The 24,910-nt window shown below is 37.7% G+C and overlaps 3 protein-coding genes across 4 annotated transcripts; 2 read left to right on the top strand and 1 right to left on the bottom strand.

Annotated features, from left to right (window-relative positions):
* Positions 1-1,021: 1,021 nt before the first annotated feature.
* On the top strand, positions 1,022-4,249 carry LOC110879577 (putative F-box protein PP2-B12). Of its 2 annotated transcripts, none has more exons than XM_022128057.2 (3): positions 1,022-1,309; positions 1,415-1,503; positions 2,286-4,249. In XM_022128057.2, the coding sequence occupies exons 1-3, from the start codon at positions 1,055-1,057 to the stop codon at positions 2,773-2,775; spliced, it is 834 nt and encodes a 277-aa protein (XP_021983749.1). In that variant the 5' UTR covers positions 1,022-1,054; the 3' UTR covers positions 2,776-4,249. The 2 variants fall into 2 exon arrangements, with proteins under 2 accessions (XP_021983749.1, XP_021983748.1); XM_022128056.2 differs by having other exon boundaries at positions 1,027-1,309; positions 1,385-1,503.
* LOC118481829 lies at positions 3,921-5,293 on the top strand. Its single transcript, XM_035977124.1, has 2 exons — positions 3,921-3,969; positions 4,728-5,293. Exons 1-2 carry the CDS (start codon positions 3,921-3,923, stop codon positions 5,291-5,293), a joined length of 615 nt encoding a protein of 204 aa, XP_035833017.1.
* A 799-nt stretch (positions 5,294-6,092) lies between these two features.
* LOC110879576 (protein LTV1 homolog) lies at positions 6,093-9,130 on the bottom strand. The gene is made up of 4 exons (XM_022128055.2): positions 8,622-9,130; positions 7,097-7,501; positions 6,432-7,016; positions 6,093-6,369 (listed from the first exon to the last, which is right to left on the bottom strand). Exons 1-4 carry the CDS (start codon positions 9,051-9,053, stop codon positions 6,238-6,240), a joined length of 1,554 nt encoding a protein of 517 aa, XP_021983747.2. The 5' UTR covers positions 9,054-9,130; the 3' UTR covers positions 6,093-6,237.
* Positions 9,131-24,910: the final 15,780 nt, after the last annotated feature.

Here is a 24,910-nt window from a genome sequence, read left to right as displayed (position 1 = left end):
TTAAAAATCTTCAATGCCACATGTCGCATTCTGATTGCTTCCTAGACTTTCTAGGAAAAACCCACTTTCTACCCAACTCCTACTATATATATATATATATATATATATATATATATATATATATACATGTATCCAGGGCAAATTAGTAATTTTATAAAAAAAATTTAAACAATTAAAAGCATGACACGCGTAAATGAATGTCATACGTATGTGTCATAAATGCTTGTCATGAACGTGTGTCATTAAAAAGTGTTATAAAATGAGTGTCATGAATGTGTGTCATTAAAAGGTGTCATAAAATGAGTGTCATGAATGTGTGTCATTAAATGTGTACATAAATGTGTGAATGTGTGTCATTAAAAGTAGTCATAAAATGAGTGTCATGAATGTGTGTCATTAAATGTGTGTCATGAATCTGTGTCATAAAAACATGACACACAAATGCATGTCATGTTAATTTTATGACTCCTCAATCAACGACTCGCCTTTGCGTGTCATAATTACTGTTTTATGATGCACAATAGCGTCATAAAATGTGTACACTCATGTGGTTATTTTTATCTATGTGTCGGTATAAATTCACGTTCTGAAGTAAATTTTTTCGGAAACGAGTCGGGTCATATAATTCGTTTTCATTCTTATTTTTATTCTTATGTACGTTTTCGATTAGTCTTCGTTTTGACATTTTAATGTACGTGCTGGAAAGCTACTCAGTATCCAACTAACCAATTATTTAGTTGTTTACAACTTGTAGCACGTTATATGATGCTTGAACCATACGAAAAACGCGTGTTTCGACGTATCCAATCTATATTGTTACAAAAAAAAAAAAAAAAAAAAAAAACAGAATTAAACCCAAGTTCCTTCGTTTAGTTTAGTAAGAGTTCCACCTAGCAACTACACCTCCCTTGTCTTTTAATATAGCTCTCCAATCTTCAAATGTATATTAATTAAAAAATGGACATTAGCTCTCGAATTTTCAAAAATATTAATTACAAAATGGACAAGTTTCAATATTAAAACTCGATCCAGTATAGTATATTCGGAGCAAGGGATGATGAAAGATTTATTGAGTTCACTCCCTGAAGGATTTGTTGCAGAAGCATTAGCTCTTACAAGTCCACGAGATGTTTCCAGGTTGTCATCCGTCAATACCTTTTTTCGGTCAGCCGCCGAGTGGGATACGGTCTGGGCCAACTATGTTCCGCCGGAGTGCCTGGGGGAGGCCTTAGACGGTGCTCGCGGTTCGATGAAGGAGTTGTATCTACGTCTATGTGATCAGCCAATCATAATTGAAGAGGGAAATAAGGTATGTGATCAGCCATCAACATAAAAAAATGTTTGAAGTAGTACATATGTGATTATCTTTAATTTGAGTTAACAGAGTTTCTGGTTGGATAAATGCACGGGGAAGAAATGTTACATGTTGGCTGCTAAACAACTGTCAATTGCTTTGGTTGATTCTCCTAGTTGTTGGAGATGGACCTCCATACCAGAATCTAGGTATATGTTGCTCCTGTTGTTCTTGCTTTTTAAAACATTAAACAAATATGAATTTTACTAATCCAAATTATTATCTATTGTCTTAAAACAGGGTGTGCACGGTTTGATTCGGTTTGGTTTTGAAATGTCGGTTTTTTAGTTTTTTTAAAATCGTTAGGTTTCGGTTTTTACACCGGTTCAGTTCGGTTTTTTGGTCATTTCAGTTTTTGGAACAAAATTATGTAAGATTCAAAAAACAAAAACTATAATTTAAAATTTAAGAATCTTTCTTATATGTTTACATTTAAGTTGTTATGTTTAACCTTTTTAACTAATATTTTTCACATAAACCTAACCTTCTAATTTAGTTTTATAAGACATTTTCTATCATAATACTTTGAATATCATTTAATTTTTATATTAAATACTTAATATTCAAGAATAAAATAAATAATTTCTACTAGCATGGTTTAAACACTTAATAAGTTCTACTATTGTAACTTACCGGTTCTTTTTTTCAGTTATTGAAAATGGTTATCCAAAAACCCGAACCGAAATTTTCGGTTATTAAAAATCCGAAAATCGAACCATCGGTTTTTATTTCGGTTCGATTTCCTCGGTTATTTCGGTTACAGTTTGGTTATTTCGGTTTTCTGCTCACTTCTAGTTCATAATAACAATTTGACCAACCGCATTCCAAATTTTTGGTCAGTAGTTGATAGTAGTTTGAATTATTAAAATCCTGTATACTTATAAAAACACATCATCACATCTACTTTTTTTACTGATATTTTAAATTATAGATTTACAGAAGTAGCTGAACTTATTAGTGTGTGTTCACTTGAAGTCACCGGCAATGTCAACACTTCTATCTTATCTCCCAATACAGCTTATGTTGCTCACCTTGTGTTCATGACAACTGCTAAAGCTTACGGGTTTGAGTACCAACCCGTTGAGGTCTACATCGGTCCTTATGAGGGTAATTGGCACGCTAGAATGGTGTATTTGGACCCTCATGCAAAGAAAAGACGAAGATTACGACCACCGAGACACATTGGAATGTTTAGCAGAGGGGCGTTTGCAAATTACAACGTAGTACCTTCCCCTTCGGAAGACAATTGTCCGAAACATAGGGAAGATGGGTGGTGTGAGGTTGAGATAGGGGAGTACTTTAAAAAGGGAGAGGATGAAGTACAACTTGAGATGAATATAAAGGAGGTGAAAGGAGGAAATTGGAAGACAGGGCTAATTATTCAAGGGATCGAGATTAGGCCCAAAAACATACATAATTAAGGGATGAAAAGTAAAAAACAAGACATGCTAGGCTTTTTTTTAGTTTGCTCTTACACCATGTGTAGTGGGGCATTATGGGGGCATTATTTTCAAAAAAAAAACGTCCACTCCCCCATTACATAGGGCATTATGGGGTATTATTTTTGAAAAAAAAATTGCTTGGCATTATAATTAAAACGCCTAAATTGGAAGAAGGAAGGTTTGACCCACCAATGAGAAAATAGTTTGTTTTTTTTTTTGTTTAATGATTGGAAGGGGCATTATCAGGCATTATTCCCACTACGCCACTTTTGCAATAACGCCTCATGCTGACTGGGATGACACGTGTCGGATAATGCCCCATGGTGGGGGCATTATTTTTCTAAACCACTACGGGTGGTCTTAGATTGGTGTGTTGTATCTTAGATGATCACCAATACATGAAGGTAAATGCAATTACAAATACGCCTAGCCAGCTGTCACATCAGATTTTCATAAATGCATCAAAAACAATTATTTTCACTTCAACCCTGCAACATATATACATTTATGTTAATAATCAAGTCTTTTTATAATAAATAAGTTTTATTTATTTATTACATTATTAACAAATATAATTAAAATAATTAACTATAATTAAGCAGATGTTGAAATTGGATTTGAGCTATTTCAATAAATGGAGTGTTTTTGTTATTGCCGAGCCTTCATTTTGTGTGAGGGTTTAAAAGGTGTAAAAGAAATTAAAATTGTATGATCTGTGAAAGAAATTGAAATTATATGATAAGTATATATTTATAGATGTTTCGAACCAACCATTAGAGATTATCTAAAATAAAAAGTATTAACATTAATGTAAATAACACTTGTAGATAAACGAAAGGGAAAAATATATTACTATTGGTTGTTATTGGTAAAATGAAAATGTTAAGTGCTTTATGTAAAATGGGCCCGTATATATTCTAAATGTTTCGCACGTAGTGTCATGCATTCATCTAAATGCATTTGACCTCCAATGTGATATTTAATTCTTTATATGTCATATTATTCAAATGCAACCTCAAATGTTATATATTGGGTTTAGTCTTATAGAAGCCTGACAAGTTCGTTATTTTGAAAGGGGTTAATGCATTATTTTAATCTTGATTTAAGTATTTGTGTTAAAAAATATGGTGTTTGGAGTTTTGGTAAAAGAGTTGGAATTTGGGTATAAAAAAGGTGATTGTACTTGAAATTATGTTTTAACCTTTTTTTTTTTTTAAGTTCGAAAGGGTTGAATAACCTGAGAGTAAAGTCATTATAGAGTAAAGCTCTGGGAGTTTTCAAACTGCGACTATGGAAGCTATTTACAACTATAGTGGATGTATACATTGTTGAATGTAACATTTTAATAGGAACACTATGCAAAGTCATATTTATAAATTGTTGGATATTTATACTTTGTTGAAGTTACAAACTCATATTTATGTTCATATTTATAAATTGTTGAATTTACAAACTCATGGTCATATTTACAAATTGTTGAATTTACAAACTCATATTTATGATTCTAGAACTTTGAAAAGTCGGTTTGTTTCTCATTTTATTCCCACACCCCTAAAATCTTATTCCTATTCTCTTTTCATTCTCTCTTTATATGTATCTATGTCGATTCAAGAGACAGTTCCGTGGTTGCATACATTTTGCGGTTGTCTTGGATGAGCTGTCCAAGTCGATTCAAGAGACAGTTCCGTGGTGCATGCTTTTTGCCGATGATATAATGCTAGTTGCCTCGTTTCAGCAACTAGCACTATATCGTCAGCAACTAGCACTATATCGTCGACAAAAAGCATGCACCTGATCCTTAAACCATTGCCCTCTAAGACTGCTCTCCCTAAATGCGAGGCTAGAGGAATGGAGAGCAGTCTTAGAGGGCAATGGTTTAAGGATCAGTCGCTCTGAGACTGAATACCTTTATTGTAATTTCAGTGGTGCAGGTGACAACGAGGACTCTCAGGTTACCATTGAGGGTCAAGCGGTCCCACAAACGACTAAGTTCAAGTACTTAGGATCGTTTGTGCAAAGGGACATGGAGATAGACAGTGATGTATCCCACCGCATCCAGGCTGGTTGGTGCAGGTGCAGAGCAGCCACTAAGATTTTGTGTGATAGGAGGTTCCCAACAAAATTAAAGGGAAAATTTTATAGGGTAGCAGTTATACCGGCTATGTTATACGGGATAGATTGTTGGACCATCAAGAAAACACAAGCACACAAGATGGAGGTAGCGGAGATGAGGATATTGAGGTGGATGTGTGGCCACACGAGGTTAGACCGAATAAGAAGTGAGGTTTTTAGGGAATGGTTAGGAGTGGCTTGTATATTGGACAAATTAAAAGAGCGGAGCTTTAGATGGTTTGGGCATGTGAAGATGAGGCAGTTGATAGAACCAGTTAGAGCAGTGGAAACCATTACAGTGGAAGGAAGGATGAGTAGAGGCAGGCCCAAGTTGACTTGGGATGAACGACTTAGGCAAGATTTGGTAGAGTTGCACCTCTCCTAGGACATGGTTCAGGATAGGAGTTCGTGGAGACGTATGATTAAGGTTAAGGACTTGTAGGGGGAAGGTATGGACGTGTCCTAACTTTGTCTTGGGGGGGGGGGTGTAGATTTCTTTTTCACTTTAGGTAGACCTTGCATATGATGATTTTCTTGTATCTATGCCTAAATGTTGTTTGCTGATGATATATCTGACTACTGCTACGTTATATACTTATCTCTCTTTCGTCTATCTGGCTATTGGATGTTTTGGAGTCGGGGTTTCGCAGGAAGCAGCCTCTCTATTCTTAGGATAGACATCCCACCTCCCCCAGACCCTACCAATAGTCCAGCTATTTGTGAGATTTACTAGGTACGGTTGTTTTTCTATATGTATTTATGTATATATAGAGAGAGATACAAGGGAGGATATGAGAATATGAACTTTTTTTTTCAAAATTTGAAAATTACTAATCTACTTAACTCATTTTTATTTATTTGTATCGGGGAAACTCCAATAATATATAAAGAACCCTAAAAAAGCGTCTCACGTGTTATTTTATAATTGAGTCAAACGCTTCGAACATCTTAAAGCTTTCAAAAATTTTCATCACTTTTTTATGCAACTTCTCAATTGATTCATGAAATGCTGAAGTATATTTAACATGATCTTTGATAGATGCAAAAATTCGATGGCGACTTGTTTCCAATGATCTCTCTATTTCTTAAATTAGCTTCGGTAGTTTTTAATCTTTGACGCATTACAAACCAAGTAGGCGTATTCATGAGATGTTCTAAGTCAGCATCATGTTCTTCAAGTCTAGTTTCATCCTTAAAACATGAATCACTAATATTTATGCATTGGTCTACACATAGATTTTGCTTGTAACTCGCGCCTTGTTCAACTTTTATAACTTAAACCAGTACAAAATTAAAAAAAAAAAGTGCAGCTGAAAAACAAAATACATGTTACATAAGATGAATGGAAGATGGGCCAGTAGAAGCAGCAACTTTCTGAGCTTGTTGAGCTTCACTCTTGTATAACCCCTTTAAATCCTTTTTAGCGCGCCTCGCCTCTCGTTTTTCTTCCTTCACCGCAGCCTGCATCGATAAAACGTCAACAAACTTTAATAACTTAAGCAATAATAACAAAATAAATATACCTTTCGCTCTTTCTTTTCTTCCTTCGTTTCTAGACCAAGTTTCTTCCTCGGAAGCGGCACATTCTTTGGTTTGTTCTTATCTTTCACATCCATAACAGAAGTCCTGCCGTGAGGCAAAAAGTCAACCGGGAGCATTTCTTTTCCTTTAAGAGTGATTACATGAGCCGGAGTATCAAACGCCTTGTTGACCGTTTCAGTCAACTTCTTCTTTCTCCTTCCCCCCGGGGCTTCAATCTTCCCCGGGTGGTTATCGAGATTTGAGTAGGTAGTTATAATAGTCTCGCAATCCCAGCCTTCGGATTCATCGCTGCTTTCTTCTAGAAACACGTCTTCTTTGTCATTCTCGTTTTCATTTTCAAACTGTTCAGCGTATTGCATGCACCGAGGCCTCAGATCGGCTGCGGTTTCTAGTGTAACGGGCTCTTCTTCTATATTTTTGTCGTTTGAAAGAAGTTTATATTTTCCATCCATTTCTAACGGAACGTTGTTTAGCTTTTCTGCAAGAGAGTCGTGACACTCGTAATCTTCGGATCCGGCGTTATCATACTCAGATTCATCATCTGTACCGTATTCCTGAAGTTCAAGCTGTAAAAAAACAAAAAGCCAGTCAGTAATTTTATATATTAATTAACTACCAGAATATACAGAAATAATGAAAATATTACCATATCAAACTGTTCATCCAAAGGCCGACGTTCTCTAGGCTTTGCATTAACCAAAGTTTCTGAACTAGCAATGTTGTGAAGGAAGTTATCTTGTGAGGGCTTCGTATAATAATCATCTTCTTTGCTGTTTGCGTATGATTTTTCGGTTGAAGTTAACTTGTTATCGAGTTGAACATCTTCTGATTCATCTGGAAGATTTGCATTTATAACAAAATCTTCTTCCAAGTCTTCAACGTCTGAACCAAAACGCGATTGGTCACTATCATCTAGCAGTGCAGCCACTTCAGGATCAATCGCTTTTTGAATTCTCACAGGAACGGTTTTGACTGCGACACCGTAGATTGAGTTCTTGTAAGAATCCTCATCGTTTGCCTTGGAAACATCGATTCTAGATGCATCATATGCCTTTAAATAACATTAAACAAGGTCAACCAATAACTTAAATTAAATCTATGTACCAAAAGATAAGAAAAAGATATGCTTCATCGATTAAATAAAGACCACAGAAAACAACAGATAGGTCAACAATCCACCAATCAACAAAGCTGCTTGCACACCATAAACAGTTCTAAGAAGATATGTTGTCAAAAGCAAGCACCTCAAGCGCATAGAAGCTGACACGCAGCCCAACGCACAATATGCGCTGCACCCCTAAATAAGGCTGGAATCAACCTAAATATGCATTAAATCATCCTAAAAGGCTAATACTAGCCGCCCTAAACAAGCCTGAAACACCAGCGACCGGTCGTCTTATCAATGGTGTCTGCTTGCCGTTTCGACCTTGTCAACGGATATCGCATAACAAACATCACCGGAAATCATATAATAAACAAATAGCGATCGGCAACATTGATGAGCGGCTGACTCCCGATGGCTGGTATACAACTGGATAATCATTCAGGGAAGCTTCGTTTGTGGTGGTCGGTGATCGTGAACTTTTAGAGAGCAGGAGTTACGCTTACTAGAAGAGGGAAAAATAAAGAATTGCTAATGTATTACGGGATGGAATGAAAAAAAAAAGCCGGGGGTAGCGAAGGAATAGATGGAAGGTGTTTTGAGGTAAAGAGTTTCCAAGTGTAATGGTCAATTTCTTTCCTTTTGACCAACCAAATATGCCTATTTTTATTACCCTTGAACGGGTTATTCATGTCCTTCCTCCATTACCTCATACCAAACACTACCTAAATTAATATCACAATAATAAACTTGAAAACGAGACAATGAATTTATATCCCAATAAAGTCAAGAATTCAAACTACTATTCACAAATGCAATTTAAAATCCTAAGAGGTTACAGTAACATAGCAATCAAAACAAGTTAGGTATAAACATCGAACTATTACAGTTGAAATAACCATTTGTATTCATAATCACTAATCAATTTTACACATATATAAGTTACGTATCCTGTCAGTTTAGTCATAACCAGACCGAAAAGCTACCAAATTATGCACATCCCTAGCTAAGGTTACAAAGATTCAGACCACTATTAGTTACAGATAGTTTTTGAAGTAAAATAACAAACCTTGACATCACGAGGTAACTGGTCCGGTCTAGCCTTAGGATTCTGATAAAACGACGACCCACCACCAGTAACCCTAATCTCCCTCAAATGAGACAGATAATTATACCCATCATCCGGAAACCCTAACTCCAATATCTCTCTCCTCACATCATCAGGCAACGAGGAATTACCCGGCAACCGTCCCGCCGTCATCTGCTCCTCAAAGCTCCGATCCTGACCGCCGGATTCATCATCGCTGTAATCTTCAGGAGCATCGTCGAATATTCCGTCGTTATCATCGTCGAAAAAGGGTTTCTCTGAGTTGCCGTCAACCCTGACGAACACTCGGTCGCCGGAGGGGTCTTCGGAGTAATTTGGGTCGGAGGAGTCGCGTGAGATTAACTGGAAAGTTGCGGCTTTCTTCTTGTCGATGAACTTCTTCTTCTTCCCCATTGTTGTTGAAAATGAATTTGATTGATTTGCAGGCAGGTGTGTTGTGTAACGACTGGAAATAGATTTTTTAGGGTTTTAGGGCAATATATTGGGCCTCTCAAAACCCTTTATCAAAATCTCGAATTTTATATTACCAATGGGCCAATGGCACTAGTCGGGCTTGAGCCCGTTTATAGTTCTAGCATCTGGTTTCTGTGTAAAAATGTATCGAAAGCCCAAGCTGTATGGATTGGTTACTAATTGCTATCGAGTTCGGGAACTTCACCATAGAGATGCACAAACCGGTTAATTTTAATAATTGCCGGTTATACCTGTTCATTTGACTTTTTGACTTTAACCGGTTATTTTTTAATTGGTCTGGTTAATTACTTTTAACCGGTTATTTTCGGTTAATAACCAGTTTTTTTTTTTTGTTTTTTTTTTTTAAATTTGTCGGTTATTTTTCGGTTAACCAGTCTGCCGGTTAATAACTGATTCCTATGCTGAATATCGATAACCGGTTACTAACCTATGGTTAAAAATAACCACTAACCGGCTATTCCTAGATCGGTTATTAGCCGGTTACGATTTCGGTTAATAACCGGTTACGGTTAATTAACCGGTTATTTTGTGCAGCTCTACTTCGGAGGTATTATTGGGTCAGGTTTATGAACTTATTTGGTTGAAATGCACTTGTTTTAATTTCTTATATCTAAGAGTTTGATTTCAGACTCACCTACAAAAACCGACACGAGAGAATACAACTCAAATACAAATTTAACAAATCTTTCACTAATGTTTAGATATTAACGAATTCAAAATATTGTTTCTTTTTCAAAGAGTTATGTAATATAATAATGTATTAAGCTCAATGTGAAAAGGGATTGGTTCGGGCAATCTGTTGGTATCACCATACTCTTTAGCAATCCATGAATATTTTTTTTATGTAATTAATACGATATTCATCCTTTACCTGACAACACATTCCTAATGTTTCAAGTTTCCAGTTAGGTTTTGGTTATTATTTTTGTTGGAAAAATGTTAGCGAAAATGTTTTTTCACTAAATTTAGACTTAAATAATTGTATTTATATAGGATATATATAGATAATTATTTGCATGTTATTGTTCTAGCATTTGAGAGTTTCACAACAAAACAAACAAAGTCCAAATCAAAGCTAAGGTGAATGGGATGGTAATACTCAAAGTTGAATGGTTGAAATGAGTATTGCTAAACTTGGGTAACTTTAATAGGAAATTTTATCTTTTTCTTATCACATTATGAGCACGATTGCTCTCTTCATCATCAGGAATTCGCATTGATCTTTACAAGAATTTGTTGTCGTGAAACACACCACTGATTCGACACCAAGTTTTCTGTGGTTTAGTATCGATATGTCTATCCAAACAACGAATCACAGCTTCAGATTTTATATAGTGGCCACTAAAAAATGATTTTTTGTCATTTGTTTTTTTACCGTGGCATCTTTTCACACGCGGATAAAAAGACTAAAATACACTTGGGTGACAAGATTTAACAAGAAAATCTAACTGGGTTAAGCCTAAAGGACAAAACGTGCAACAAAATTCCTTGTAAAGGGCAAAACTTGTCAAAATTCGTTAAAAGGACACCGACTGATAAATGGTATTAAGATAAAGGACAAAACTTATAATTTTTCCTATAAGAAGGGTGCATCTAACTTATTACAATAGTTAACTTGATTTAAAAATAAGAGGAAGAAACGCATGACATGAACAAGTTAACATCAATATTTTCATGTAATAATTCGCTAACATGTTTATGATTTTTATCTTCATTTTAGAAGAGGGAGATTGTTTGTGTGTTTATAAACAGTGGCGGACCCAGAAATTTTCTCATAAGGGTGTGGAACATTTTTAAAAATTTTAGGCCCCTAGGTATATAAGTAAAAAAAACCGGTTGGTATCGGGTCGGGTCATGTAAAACAAAAAAACATCAAACTAAATTTATATATTCATCAAAAACACGTGAAACCTTGTTACAAACATAATTAAAACGTCGCCCTACGGGTTTTCATTTTTTGAAATCTATCCAAAACATCATCTAAAGCTACTTTCTTAAGCAAATCTTTCTTTATATAACATATACAACTATCACTTAAATTCTCATTGCCAATCCGATTACGCAAGTTGGTCTTCACATTATTCATTGCCGAAAAACATCTTTCAATGGTTGGAGTTGCGACGGGTAATACAAGAACAAGCTTCAATAACCAATGTAAAAGTTACGTGAATATTTGTTGAAACCATTAACCTTACAATACTTGACAAACCATCCAAGTTGGCGAATTGTTTATCTTTTTTCACCAAATCAATGTAGTTTCCGAGTTGAACTGGAAGCCTTCGTTTTTCGTCTTTATTGAAATCATATGAATACTTCTCGGCTAGCTTTAGTATATTTGGAATGTCAAATGCACTAAAATTATCAAACGCATTCTCTAAGATAGCGTTACCAAGCTCTTCATTCATTTCACCCATTAGTTCTAAGAGCTCTAAGAAATTTCCTTTATTTAATGAATATTTTGATTCATCATGACCACGAAATGCCAATCCGCCATTCAACAACCTTTTCCAAGCATAGTAGAAGCACTAAGTCTAAGTCGGTATTCGTGTTTCTCCTTAGTGGTCATATTGTCCTATTGTGTATGTACCGCTTGATTTTCGTTAACTAAATCGGCACTCATTTAGAAACATTTGTTAAGGAGGATATTAACTAAGCCAACATGTTTTTTAAGTGCCACGTGTACTTTTTTTCCAATTGTTACACCTGTCGGACATAAACGTGTCTCTACCATCTCCAAATTGACTCCTAAACAAATAGCAACATAAGCAAAACACACGATCCGATTTTGAGCTATACTCTAACAATCCCTTATACTCATGTTTGTCATACCATTCTTCCTTAAATTTTCTTAACTCGTTACCTTGAAACGTTGATTGTGGGAATTCGATACCTCTTGGTTGACTTGGTCCTCTTAGTAGATATGTCCTTCTAATCTCATCTCGTTGATTCACGTTATATGATTCAATCGGCTTGCGATCATAAGAATCTGAAGGAAGATTATCCACATCAACAAATTCGGAAGATGATTCAACTCCTTTTCCCTTGACAAATCGTGCCATAAATTCCCTACTCATGGTTCCTAAATTCCTATTAAATATAAAACAATAACACCATTAATTTTCATGTTTTTCATAACCAAACTTCATAATTTTCACTTCTAATTTCAAGCCCTAGTTGTTGATTCCTTTTAAGTAAACATTTAAACAAACTAAAACAACATCATTACGCTACTAATGTTTCAAATAACATCAAAACAACAGAAAAAATCAAACTTTAACAACTCTAATTCTACAAAAAAAAAAAAACTATTAAAACAAGAATATAAACAATAAAAATTGATCCTTACCGAATGAGAACAAAGCCTTCGTTCGCGTGTGATGTGAGTGGCCGGATTTCAGGTTTCTCCGGCGAAAATTTTCAAGGGGCGCAGACGAAAAATTGCTACGGGTGCAGACAAAAATTTTCAAGGGGTGCGGACGAAAAATTCCAAAGAATGCGGACGGGATTTTCGATGGATAATACCCCTATTTTTTTCGGGGATGCGCCCGCCCACCTTAGGCTTGATGTATGTCCGCCCCTGCCTACAAATGAAATATCTAGTTTGAAAATGCTAAAATATAAACATGTGAGTTGAATATGGAATACAATGCTCATATGATCATAGCCTAATCATCCCCCTCATGTTAACTATCCACAAATCTCACAAGAAGATTGCAAAACACACAAAGAATTAGGACTAATGTTACGGCCGTGTCATGCATCAACAGTAAAGTTACTAAGCATAATCCTAAAGGCTCAACAAACAAAATTTCACAAGAAGGTTGCAAAATACATAAAGGATTAACTTTGATACCACATATCGACAATGGATATCCAACAAAGTTGCTAGAACGCTTAGGTTTTGAAGAAAAACACCTTTATCCATAGTTCATAGAATTTGATACCGCTTGGTAAACAACGTTTTACTAAATTATAAATTAATGTGTGATAGATGCATGATGTTCATTCTCTCGTTAGCAAATTGGCCATAGATTTAAAGAGGCAGGTTTAATTTAGGGGCGTAGCTGCATAGAAGGGTACGGAGCTGAACCGGTACCAAAATTTTATTTTAGTGTTACATACACTTGTATTTCGATATCGCACCCATAGAAATTTCAACATTGAACCCATAAAAAGCCTAACATCGAACCCTTAGAAACCTTGACGCCGAACGCCCCCTCTTCCTTGCCAAAGCGGGTATGTTTATTTCCTTTATTCACTTTCAGCGACTCTCAATTTCTTATTTATGTAGAAACTAGAAAAATTGGAGCTTTTTTATTATGAATGAAATAATAAATTTATAGTTATAGACTTATATTTGCAGAACAAATATGTGAAATTTGTGTGTTAATGAGTATTTTAGGGTTTTATACATGAATATAGAGTGATGTTGTAAAATAAAAGTTGAAGGACTTGAATCTTCAACTTCTAGGACACTCGGATTTCTTGATTTGGACGATCTTCCTTAAGAAAAGTTGATTTGTTGATTTGGACTATCTTCCTTAAGAAAGGTTCAATGACTCGAATCTTCAACTTTAATGAATTTCTTCTATTATTCACTATCTTCAATTTTAATGAATTTCTTCTATTATTCACTTTTAGTATCGATTGGTATGTTTTTATAAATTATTTGCATTCTAAATTGATTTTTTTATATTATGTGTAGAAAAACCCAAAACTTAGTGAGAGACATCGATCGCTCGTCCCTTTTAAAACTTCTGATAAAGAAAAAAATCCTGTTTTATCCTCTCTTTCTTGCCAACATTAAAGTCAATGCTCGTTCTCAAAATATCGATCATGTAGAATATATTCACATAAAAATAAACATATCCAACATGAAACCATGCTACATTAATTGTATGCCACACTGTCTTTCATCATCTTTTCCCAATCATTCATCATAAAATATTCCTTATACATGGCTACGGTTTTTTGGCAAAAAAAAAAATCAGCAGGTGGTGCAAGACCTCTTTTTTCTATGCCTTCTCATTTCGGGATATTTTGGAGAATCACAACCACAACGGTTTGGCGAGCAAGAAAAAGGGTTATTGGATTTTAATAATCTTAAGTTTAACTGTTGGCCGATAATAATCCCAACTCTAAAAATTCACTCTAACGATCCCAACTTGTAAGAATTTGGCCGCCATCGATCCTTTTCAAACTGTAAGTGCACTTAATTCAATTAAGGAGGCTATAGGTGCACTTGAATATATTGAGGAGGTAAAATTCTTATATGTTATAAAAGGATCAACAAAGGCCAAATTCTTACAAGTTGAGATCGTTGGAGTGAATTTTTAAAGTTAGGATTATTATCGGCCAATAAGTGAAACTTTGGATTATTAAAATCCAATAACCCCAAGGAAAAAGAAGCGTATCAGGGATAGTTATTATGAAACGGGTTCGGGAGAAAACACTCAAAAGTGTGAGAACGGTGAAAACGCATCCTGCCCCAACACGTGTCCCGTGACATAGATAGGGGGGTTGTCTTTTCATTCTTCTTTTATTTTCACAACGAGGTATAATATTTTCTGGCGTCTAAGTTTTTTTTTGGCGTTAATTGTATTTATTAAACTTTTTGGCGTTTAATTAATTGTTTTTGTGTCACATATATAATTTTTTGGCGTTATATCGTTTTCTGGTTAATGTTTTTGGCGTTTGTGGCGTTTTGTATAATAATTCACTCCGAGTAATTAATATTTGCATAAGATTAAAATAAGTCCAATTTTTCTTTTTGGCGTTTATTGGATTTTTTGGCGTTTTAATACCCTTTACAAGGTGCTTTGTCAGCAGCTGTTCTCCCAGTTTTCATTCTACTAGCGTTTTGGTATTTGTAGTTTTTGGCATTTTATATAATAATGTATTTTATTTATAGAAAATTAGATAACAAAACAACATATAACTTGATATCAATACAATATAAAATGAAAACAAAAATAATTAAAAATGGTAATCTAATTTTTCTTTCCAATCTTCAATGTCATCAGCCTCTTCCTTCTTGAATTTGTTTTTGGCGTTTTGAACCTTTTTTGAATAATTTAGCTAGATGCCAACTTTCCTTCAAAAACCCCGTCTTTTTCAGAAGAAGCTGTTTAGTGGCATCCTGTTTTTTGGTGTGATATTCTTGTTTGGTGGCATGTCATTAAAGATCAACTCTTGCTTGTTGCTATTTGTAATAATGGAGTCCAAAATAGCATTTTACACTTGTGTTGAACCCCTTTTCTCCATGCCTATAATCATCAAGAATAAAGCTCACATGATGACATATCACTGTCATCAGTCTCTTTTTCTTAAATATTTGTCCATCTCATTCAGCAAAATATTATTGAGTTAACCCCCTCAGAAAAAGGATCCATTTCAGTGAAAACTTTGCCATCTGTGGCGTTTTAAAGGGAGTGGTTTCTAGAGGATATGACGTTTTTTGTGTGATTAATTTCATTATATATAAATGTGACATCCTGGGATTTCAAGTTTTACTTATTTCGCAATCCTGTTTCGAGTGGTATCTTGTGTGTTGTGTTGAAATCATTAAAGGCCTAGACTTGGCATGTAACTTGGGATATCACACACATAAATCACAAAGGATCCGAGTCTTGGATACACACACATATACTGGGACGTGGACATAGTTGGGCCGTATATATTAACAATGGGGGCCGCCTTGATGCACATGTGATGTGTTGTGTTGTAGAGTGGTATCTTGTAGAGTGACAAATGAGCATCATTACATGCGGCTGACATAAATCACGTGTAGCAAGGAGGTAAATTTTGGGGAGCAATATGTACACGTGTTGGGCACCATCTTATTTAAGAATTACCACATCATTCTCTTATACAAGAAGTCACGTGGACTAGGGGCATGCATATTATTTTTTATTAGACCAAAGAGAAAAAAAATAGATATCATCATTTATGGGCCGACAGTAGAGTGTCCGTCGCCTAAGGGGTGTTTCGCCGGCCCAGACCTTCTTCGAAGCCCAGGAAGGGCCCAGCTCTTTTACGCAAACATAAACACACGTAGGGTGTTTATATCTCGCCTAAACTCACAATATCTCAAACCCTAGCACTCTCGCTGGTCCCTGTGAAGCCGACGGCAGCCCTTCGGATCTCTCGAAGATCTATTCTCTCGGCTACAGCGTACAGACTCTCGGTTAGTATGATAGCATGTGTGGATTTGATTTCTTGCGGTCAAAGACTGTATTATACTTGTGGTTTTCTTTTAAATTATGAATGCATGTACTGTTATAATATACTTATAAGATGAACCATGAGGAATAACTGATCAGATTAATGATTAACAAATAAGCATTGTCGGATGATTTCCTGGTTAATATTGTAGATTGGATGTGATCATGATGATTGAAATCGGTATGCTAGGTTTACTATATTAAGTCACGTGTAGATCTGATTTCTAGTAGGATATTGATTGATGTTGATGAAACTATGACCTTGGGCACAGTGGACGGAATCTAAATTGACGGCACATGTGATATCCAAAAGATTTGTTTGGTCCAATAAGATAATATTTGAATATGGTGCCGGCCATGATTATAAGAGTCATCTGAATGCATTTATTGTCCAACAATTTTTCCTTATTATGTCAATTCATGATGCAAGGCTTATATGTAATTAAATCTAGTGTGCTGGCCATTATCTTGATTCAATTAATTTAAGTATAGTTTTGGGCAAACTCATTTGGGCCGAATATAGGCCATGTCTTGTATGAAAACTATACCAAATAGTTAGTGTAACTATAATATGTGACTAACTTTATGATGTGCCATTCCATGATGTCACTTGAAATTGTGAAGCTGTTTTAGGAACCGGTACGTGTACTGAATGACTATAGTTATCACGAGATCATGTGCATGAATTGTAAGGTGTTGGTTATGCGAATTAGGTGTAAGTGAATCGGTTACTTGCTATTGGGTTTGATCATGAACTGAGAGGTGCATAATCAACTGTTATGAATAGTATCATATTATGTGCATTGCTGTTATATTACTAGTGTAATGTGTGCAACGAGTATGTGATCTATGCATTTACGAAACTGACTGTCTTTGGTAACTACGGTAGGGTTTGGATGGTTAACTGGAAAACGAGTAATGTAACGTAACAAACCGAGCAAAACAAGGTGAGTTCATTGCATTTTCTCAAGCATGCGTCCCGGTGGTTTGGGACAACTGGTAAACATTTGGAAGGGAAACATTGGGTAAATAACTTAATCGGTTTTGGTTATTGCCTGGAGGGCAATGGGGGTGATTAGTTGATAGCGCTATTAGGTACTAATTATCTGGGTTTCACTATGGTTGTTCAGAGGCACACTCCTCGGTTACGTAAGGGCGGTTCCCCTAGGGTAACTAACCGGACAACATAGTGGGTTGCTTAGAGGCACACTCCTCAGTTACGTAAGGGCGTAGTCCCTAGGGTAATCTAACTTGAGCAACATCGTAACATATCATTGAATCGTATTAACACATATCTGGTAACACCACGCGTAATAACACCTTGAACTCACCAGCGTAGTCTGACACACTTGTTTGCATGCTTGTAGGTTATTAACGTTTGGAACATGGACTTGCTATCTGGAAGTGCTGGAGTGGTCATGGATCGAGACTCTTGGATTCACTTATAAACAATACATTGATTTGATTATTATTATGAAACGATTACATGCTTCCGCTACACAACTTTTGAGAATTGATATCATGTAGACATCTTGTTTGATAATTAACGTCATGGCTTATCTAAATATTTATCATTGGTTCAATGTGATTGGTGGCTCGAACTCTGATGCGTAACACGCCTCGCGGGGTTTCCGCAGGTGGAATCATTGGGGGTGTTACAGTTGGTATCAGAGCCACTGGTTATAGCGAACTAGGTTTTAAAACGTTTTGTAAAACCAGACTATAACCGAACAACTTCGAAAATCGATCATGACACTCAGCTCCAGATTGCAAGGTCCGTCTCTCTCTCACTTTATGCATTACTTGCTTAGCAGTCACACACTCACAGCATACATGAACTGAAACATTTAACACCATAGTGACTCGATAGTGTGACACTACTCTTTGACTCATGTAAACCATAAAACTGTGATATCATCTGTTGTGTTGTTTGAACGAGGGGAAGCTTTGAGCGCAAGCTAAGAGGCACTGAGATAAGCATGCAAATTGCCTTATTATTATGGGTGCACACTTAATAATAACGCGGGGTGCATGCAAGTCCCAGTGAGGCTTATCGAGCGTGAGAAGGGTTCTGCCTTACTATGTGTGAACTTGGTAGTACGTAAATATCAGTATGATACTTGACTCCTATCTCGTTTTGATTCCTAAACCAGTTTATTCCCAACTATAGAAACATGAGCGGACGAGGACACGGACGTGGTAACATCACCATGACTCAGGCTGAGTTGACTACCCTAATCAATACTCGCGTGGCTGAGGCTTTAGCAGCCTATCAAGCTGGTACGGAATGTACCAAGTACTTTTTACTCTTATACCACGTACACGTCTTTTCACCCCTATAATGTGTTCCCTTCCGTCATCTAGGTCAACAAGCGCAACCTCAACCTAACCAGCCTGCGTGCACATTCAAAATGTTTATGGACTGTAAGCCACAGACCTTCACCGGGACTGAAGGGGCTGTGGGACTCCTAAGATGGTTCGAGAAAGCAGAGTCTGTGTTTGCTATCTGTAACTGTCCCGTTGGGGACAGGGTGAAATATGCTGCGGGTACCTTGGCAGATGGTGCCCTAACGTGGTGGAACGCCCAGGTACAGTTATTGGGCATCGAGGCAGCGAATGCGACAACCTGGGAAGACTTTAAAGAACTGATCAGGGAGGAGTACTGTCCTCGGGATGAAGTTCAGAAGTTGGAAAACGAGTACTACGACTTGAAGATGGTTGGATCTGAAGTCGAAGCGTATGTGAAGCGATCGTATGAACTGGCCGACATGTGCCCGAACTTGTCCCGGCCTATGTCTCGGAGGATTGAGTTATTCATCAAAGGGTTGCCTCCGCGTGTGAAGAGCTTGGTCACTGCAGCCCATCTCAATGATCTGACACAGATCGTTCGTCTGACTCATAAGATTGTGGACCAAGAAGTAGAAAGCGAATCGTTACCCCCGCGTATTTCGGCCGCTACTGCTGCTGCACCCACTGCCCCTGCGTCCGCTAATGTTAACAAGCGGAAGTGGAGTGATCATGACAAAGCATCTAGTGCTGGCCAGACTCAGCAAAGGCCAGACAACAGCAGCCGCAACATCAGCCAGTCGTCTTCTGTCAATCCAGGCCATGGAAGCGACCACAGCCAGGGTTCGTATGCAGGGAGGAAGCCACGATGCAACAGGTGTGGCTATCATCATTGGGGGTCGTGTGGTCGGACGTGTAACAAATGTGGTAAGTCAGGCCATGAGGCCAGGGATTGTAGGACCTCACAACCCAAACACCAGCAGCAACAGAACCAGCAAAACCAAGGACAACAGGGGCAACCACCCCAGCAGAACCAGGGCTTCAGGAAGGGGTGCTATCAGTGTGGTGATGAGGGTCACTTTAAACGGGATTGCCCTCAGTTAAACCAGAACGCCAACAACAACAACCGCCAGAATAACGACAATGCTGGAAGCAACAACAATGGCAACGAGGCAAGAGGTCGAGCTTTCGTGTTAGGACAAGGGGACGCGATGAACGATATTTGAACTTATAACTTATTTTGGGTTTTCATTTTTATGTTTTCGCTACTCAAACAAAGTTTGGTTTGAACATCAATCGTATTGGGTTTTATGAATTATTTTAACTACTATACTTTATGTTTGATGTGATGGATGGTTTGATATTATTGAACGCACCTGCCGTATTTATGGACCTTATGAACAGGGTGTGCAAACCCTAACTAGACAAGTTCTCCATTGTCTTCATCGACGACATTTCCAATCTACTCCAAGAGTCAGGAGGAACACGAGCAGCATCTACGCCTTATTTTGAAGCTTCTTCAGAAGGAACAGCTGTGCGCTAAGTTTTTGAAATGCAACTTCTGGCTTCGTGAAATCTACTTTCTAGGCCACGTAGTGAACAAGGATGGGATCCATGTCAATCCATCCAAGGTAGACTCGATCAGGAACTGGCCTGCACCACGTACGCCAATGGAGATACGCCAATTCTTGGGTTTGGCAGGTTACTACGTTGGGGAGAGCACCAGGAGACTGCTTTTCAACACCTGAAGGATAGGCTTTGCAGCGCACTTATTTTCTCTTTGCCAGAGGGCACAGACGATTTCATAGTATATTGTGACGCATCCATCCAAGGTCTCGGGTGTGTATTAATGCAGTGCGACAAGGTCATTGCTCACGCTCCGCGCCAACTTAAGAATCACGAACGGAATTACACGACACACGATTTAGAGCTGGGAGCCGCAGTTTCCGCGCTTAGGATATGGCGACACTACCTGTACGGTACCCGGTGCACGATTACACCGATCACATGAGTCTCGAGTATACTCTTAAGCAGAAGGATTCAAACATGCGTCAACGACGATGGGTTGAACTACTGAACGATTACGAAAGCGTTATCAAGTACCATCCAGGCAAGGCCAATGTTGTGGCTGACGCCCTCAGTCGGAAGGACACTTGTCTTTGGGGCATCCTGCCGTTACCGTTTTAATATGCATACAGCTATGGGTGAGGCATTTCCTGGATGACAACGCCAACCTTCTTGTTGGACTGAGGTGGATGACAACCTAATCATGGGTCTAGGACTTGCACTCGAAGCTCTTGGGAAGATTATTTATCGTGTGGCGACAACGCGAGATCGCCAGGAAACCTGATAACTTAGGAAACACTGGGAGTTCGCTGTAGGCGAACGTATCATAATTGAAAGTTCCACCCTGGGAGGGTGTGGTACACTATGGAAGACGTGACAAGCTTAACTTACGATACATTGGGTCATTCGGAATCTTGGAGAGAATGGGTCGCGTGGCCTACAAACTCGAGTTGCCCGACGGATTGGGTAACGTGCACAATGTCATTTATGTCTTGAACCTAAAACGGTGCCTGATGAAACATTTGTGACGCCTTTATTAGACAAGTTGCAGTTGTCGAGGCATAGACGAGGAGGTAAGGTTTGTTGGCATGGTCCAATTTCCAATCATGAGAGTTCGTTGGAACTCAAGACGTGTACGGAAGTTCACGAGGGAGCGTAATAACCAATGGAGCTCTAATATCTCCAGTTGTTCGAACGGTTGAATAAACTCTTGATATCATCGAGGAATTTCGGGACGAAATTCCCTTTCAAGTTGGGGATGATGTGGTACCCGCGGAAAATCCACAGTCATCCTGACCTATCACCTCACTACTTCTGGGTTACTTATCAAATTTCGGGACGAAATTTCGTTCAAGTTGGGGATGATGTGACATCCTGGGATTTCAAGTTTTACTTATTTCGCAATCCTGTTTCGAGTGGTATCTTGTGTGTTGTGTTGAAATCATTAAAGGCCTAGACTTGGCATGTAACTTGGGATATCACACACATAAATCACAAAGGATCCGAGTCTTGGATACACACACATATACTGGGACGTGGACATAGTTGGGCCGTATATATTAACAATGGGGGCCGCCTTGATGCACATGTGATGTGTTGTGTTGTAGAGTGGTATCTTGTAGAGTGACAAATGAGCATCATTACATGCGGCTGACATAAATCACGTGTAGCAAGGAGGTGAATTTTGGGGAGCAATATGTACACGTGTTGGGCACCATCTTATTTAAGAATTACCACATCATTCTCTTATACAAGAAGTCACGTGGACTAGGGGCATGCATATTATTTTTTATTAGACCAAAGAGAAAAAAAATAGATATCATCATTTATGGGCCGACAGTAGAGTGTCCGTCGCCTAAGGGGTGTTTCGCCGGCCCAGACCTTCTTCGAAGCCCAGGAAGGGCCCAGCTCTTTTACGCAAACATAAACACACGTAGGGTGTTTATATCTCGCCTAAACTCACAATATCTCAAACCCTAGCACTCTCGCTGGTCCCTGTGAAGCCGACGGCAGCCCTTCGGATCTCTCGAAGATCTATTCTCTCGGCTACAGCGTACAGACTCTCGGTTAGTATGATAGCATGTGTGGATTTGATTTCTTGCGGTCAAAGACTGTATTATACTTGTGGTTTTCTTTTAAATTATGAATGCATGTACTGTTATAATATACTTATAAGATGAACCATGAGGAATAACTGATCAGATTAATGATTAACAAATAAGCATTGTCGGATGATTTCCTGGTTAATATTGTAGATTGGATGTGATCATGATGATTGAAATCGGTATGCTAGGTTTACTATATTAAGTCACGTGTAGATCTGATTTCTAGTAGGATATTGATTGATGTTGATGAAACTATGACCTTGGGCACAGTGGACGGAATCTAAATTGACGGCACATGTGATATCCAAAAGATTTGTTTGGTCCAATAAGATAATATTTGAATATGGTGCCGGCCATGATTATAAGAGTCATCTGAATGCATTTATTGTCCAACAATTTTTCCTTATTATGTCAATTCATGATACAAGGCTTATGTGTAATTAAATCTAGTGTGCTGGCCATTATCTTGATTCAATTAATTTAAGTATAGTTTTGGGCAAACTCATTTGGGCCGAATATAGGCCATGTCTTGTATGAAAACTATACCAAATAGTTAGTGTAACTATAATATGTGACTAACTTTATGATGTGCCATTCCATGATGTCACTTGAAATTGTGAAGCTGTTTTAGGAACCGGTACGTGTACTGAATGACTATAGTTATCACGAGATCATGTGCATGAATTGTAAGGTGTTGGTTATGCGAATTAGGTGTAAGTGAATCGGTTACTTGCTATTGGGTTTGATCATGAACTGAGAGGTGCATAATCAACTGTTATGAATAGTATCATATTATGTGCATTGCTGTTATATTACTAGTGTAATGTGTGCAACGAGTATGTGATCTATGCATTTACGAAACTGACTGTCTTTGGTAACTACGGTAGGGTTTGGATGGTTAACTGGAAAACGAGTAATGTAACGTAACAAACCGAGCAAAACAAGGTGAGTTCATTGCATTTTCTCAAGCATGCGTCCCGGTGGTTTGGGACAACTGGTAAACATTTGGAAGGGAAACATTGGGTAAATAACTTAATCGGTTTTGGTTATTGCCTGGAGGGCAATGGGGGTGATTAGTTGATAGCGCTATTAGGTACTAATTATCTGGGTTTCACTATGGTTGTTCAGAGGCACACTCCTCGGTTACGTAAGGGCGGTTCCCCTAGGGTAACTAACCGGACAACATAGTGGGTTGCTTAGAGGCACACTCCTCGGTTACGTAAGGGCGTAGTCCCTAGGGTAATCTAACTTGAGCAACATCGTAACATATCATTGAATCGTATTAACACATATCTGGTAACACCACGCGTAATAACACCTTGAACTCACCAGCGTAGTCTGACACACTTGTTTGCATGCTTGTAGGTTATTAACGTTTGGAACATGGACTTGCTATCTGGAAGTGCTGGAGTGGTCATGGATCGAGACTCTTGGATTCACTTATAAACAATACATTGATTTGATTATTATTATGAAACGATTACATGCTTCCGCTACACAACTTTTGAGAATTGATATCATGTAGACATCTTGTTTGATAATTAACGTCATGGCTTATCTAAATATTTATCATTGGTTTAATGTGATTGGTGGCTCGAACTCTGATGCGTAACACGCCTCGCGGGGTTTCCGCAGGTGGAATCATTGGGGGTGTTACAATAAACCCCTCTCTTATAGGAGTTTTTGCGCGTAGTTTAGGCGGGACTTTTTATTGTAATAAATGATAGTAATAAAGTAACTGTCTTTTCAGTCACTATTTTTGTATTTACTGTGTTGATCACCTTTTATCAGTTTTATAGGTTATAGACGTCCCATCTTCTAAGTTAGACTTTTTTTTTAAATGGCCTTATGCAGACCAACATGACAAAATACAATAACGGAGTAAATAAAATATTAAGCAGGAAAAACATTTTTTTGTTATTTTTGGCGTTTTGTTAGGGTTAACCATTTTTAGTATTATTTTGGCATTTTGCTAATAAAGATAAAAATATATTATTTAATTATCTTTAACAAAAAAGAAGATTACATAGAAGAAAAAAAAAAGAGGAAAAAAAATTAAAATCATTCGTCAGAAGGTACTTAATCCGAATAGTATCCATCACTTGTGTCATCTTCTTCCTCCTCGGAGTCTTTATCTTGATCTTCATCCATGTCATCACACTCACTTTCATCAGCTTCTTGTTTCTTAAGATTCTGAAGCCTCCACCTGAACATGTCTTGCATTAACTACAATTTTGAGTCTATTTCTGTGTTGGTACAAGTGGCGTTATGCAATTCTTCCATGAAACCCAGTCGCTGCTTTGTCATGATGTTTTATAGCCAGTAGACTTCCTGGTCTCCGCTGTCGTATGTAACCGTCACCATGTCTGTTTCATCATCAAAACACCATGATGTCATGACAGGGTCTGGCTTCACATCTCCTTTAATTGATCCAAATTTGTTGGTTAATGCTTTCATAAGCATATGCGTTTCATGGCATTCGTTGTCTAGAGCGATGCCAATGGATAAGATTTGCCTCTTTATCTCTTATTCCATCTTCAGAATTGCCCTGACTGTCTTAACATATACCCTCCTTCTGTTGTCAAAATGGAGGACG

Source organism: Helianthus annuus, chromosome 9 (genome assembly GCF_002127325.2).
Source record: "Helianthus annuus cultivar XRQ/B chromosome 9, HanXRQr2.0-SUNRISE, whole genome shotgun sequence".
Classification (NCBI taxonomy): domain Eukaryota; kingdom Viridiplantae; phylum Streptophyta; class Magnoliopsida; order Asterales; family Asteraceae; genus Helianthus; species Helianthus annuus.
The sequence above is the reverse complement of the archived record's forward strand: the minus strand, read 5'-3'. Positions and strand labels throughout refer to the sequence as shown.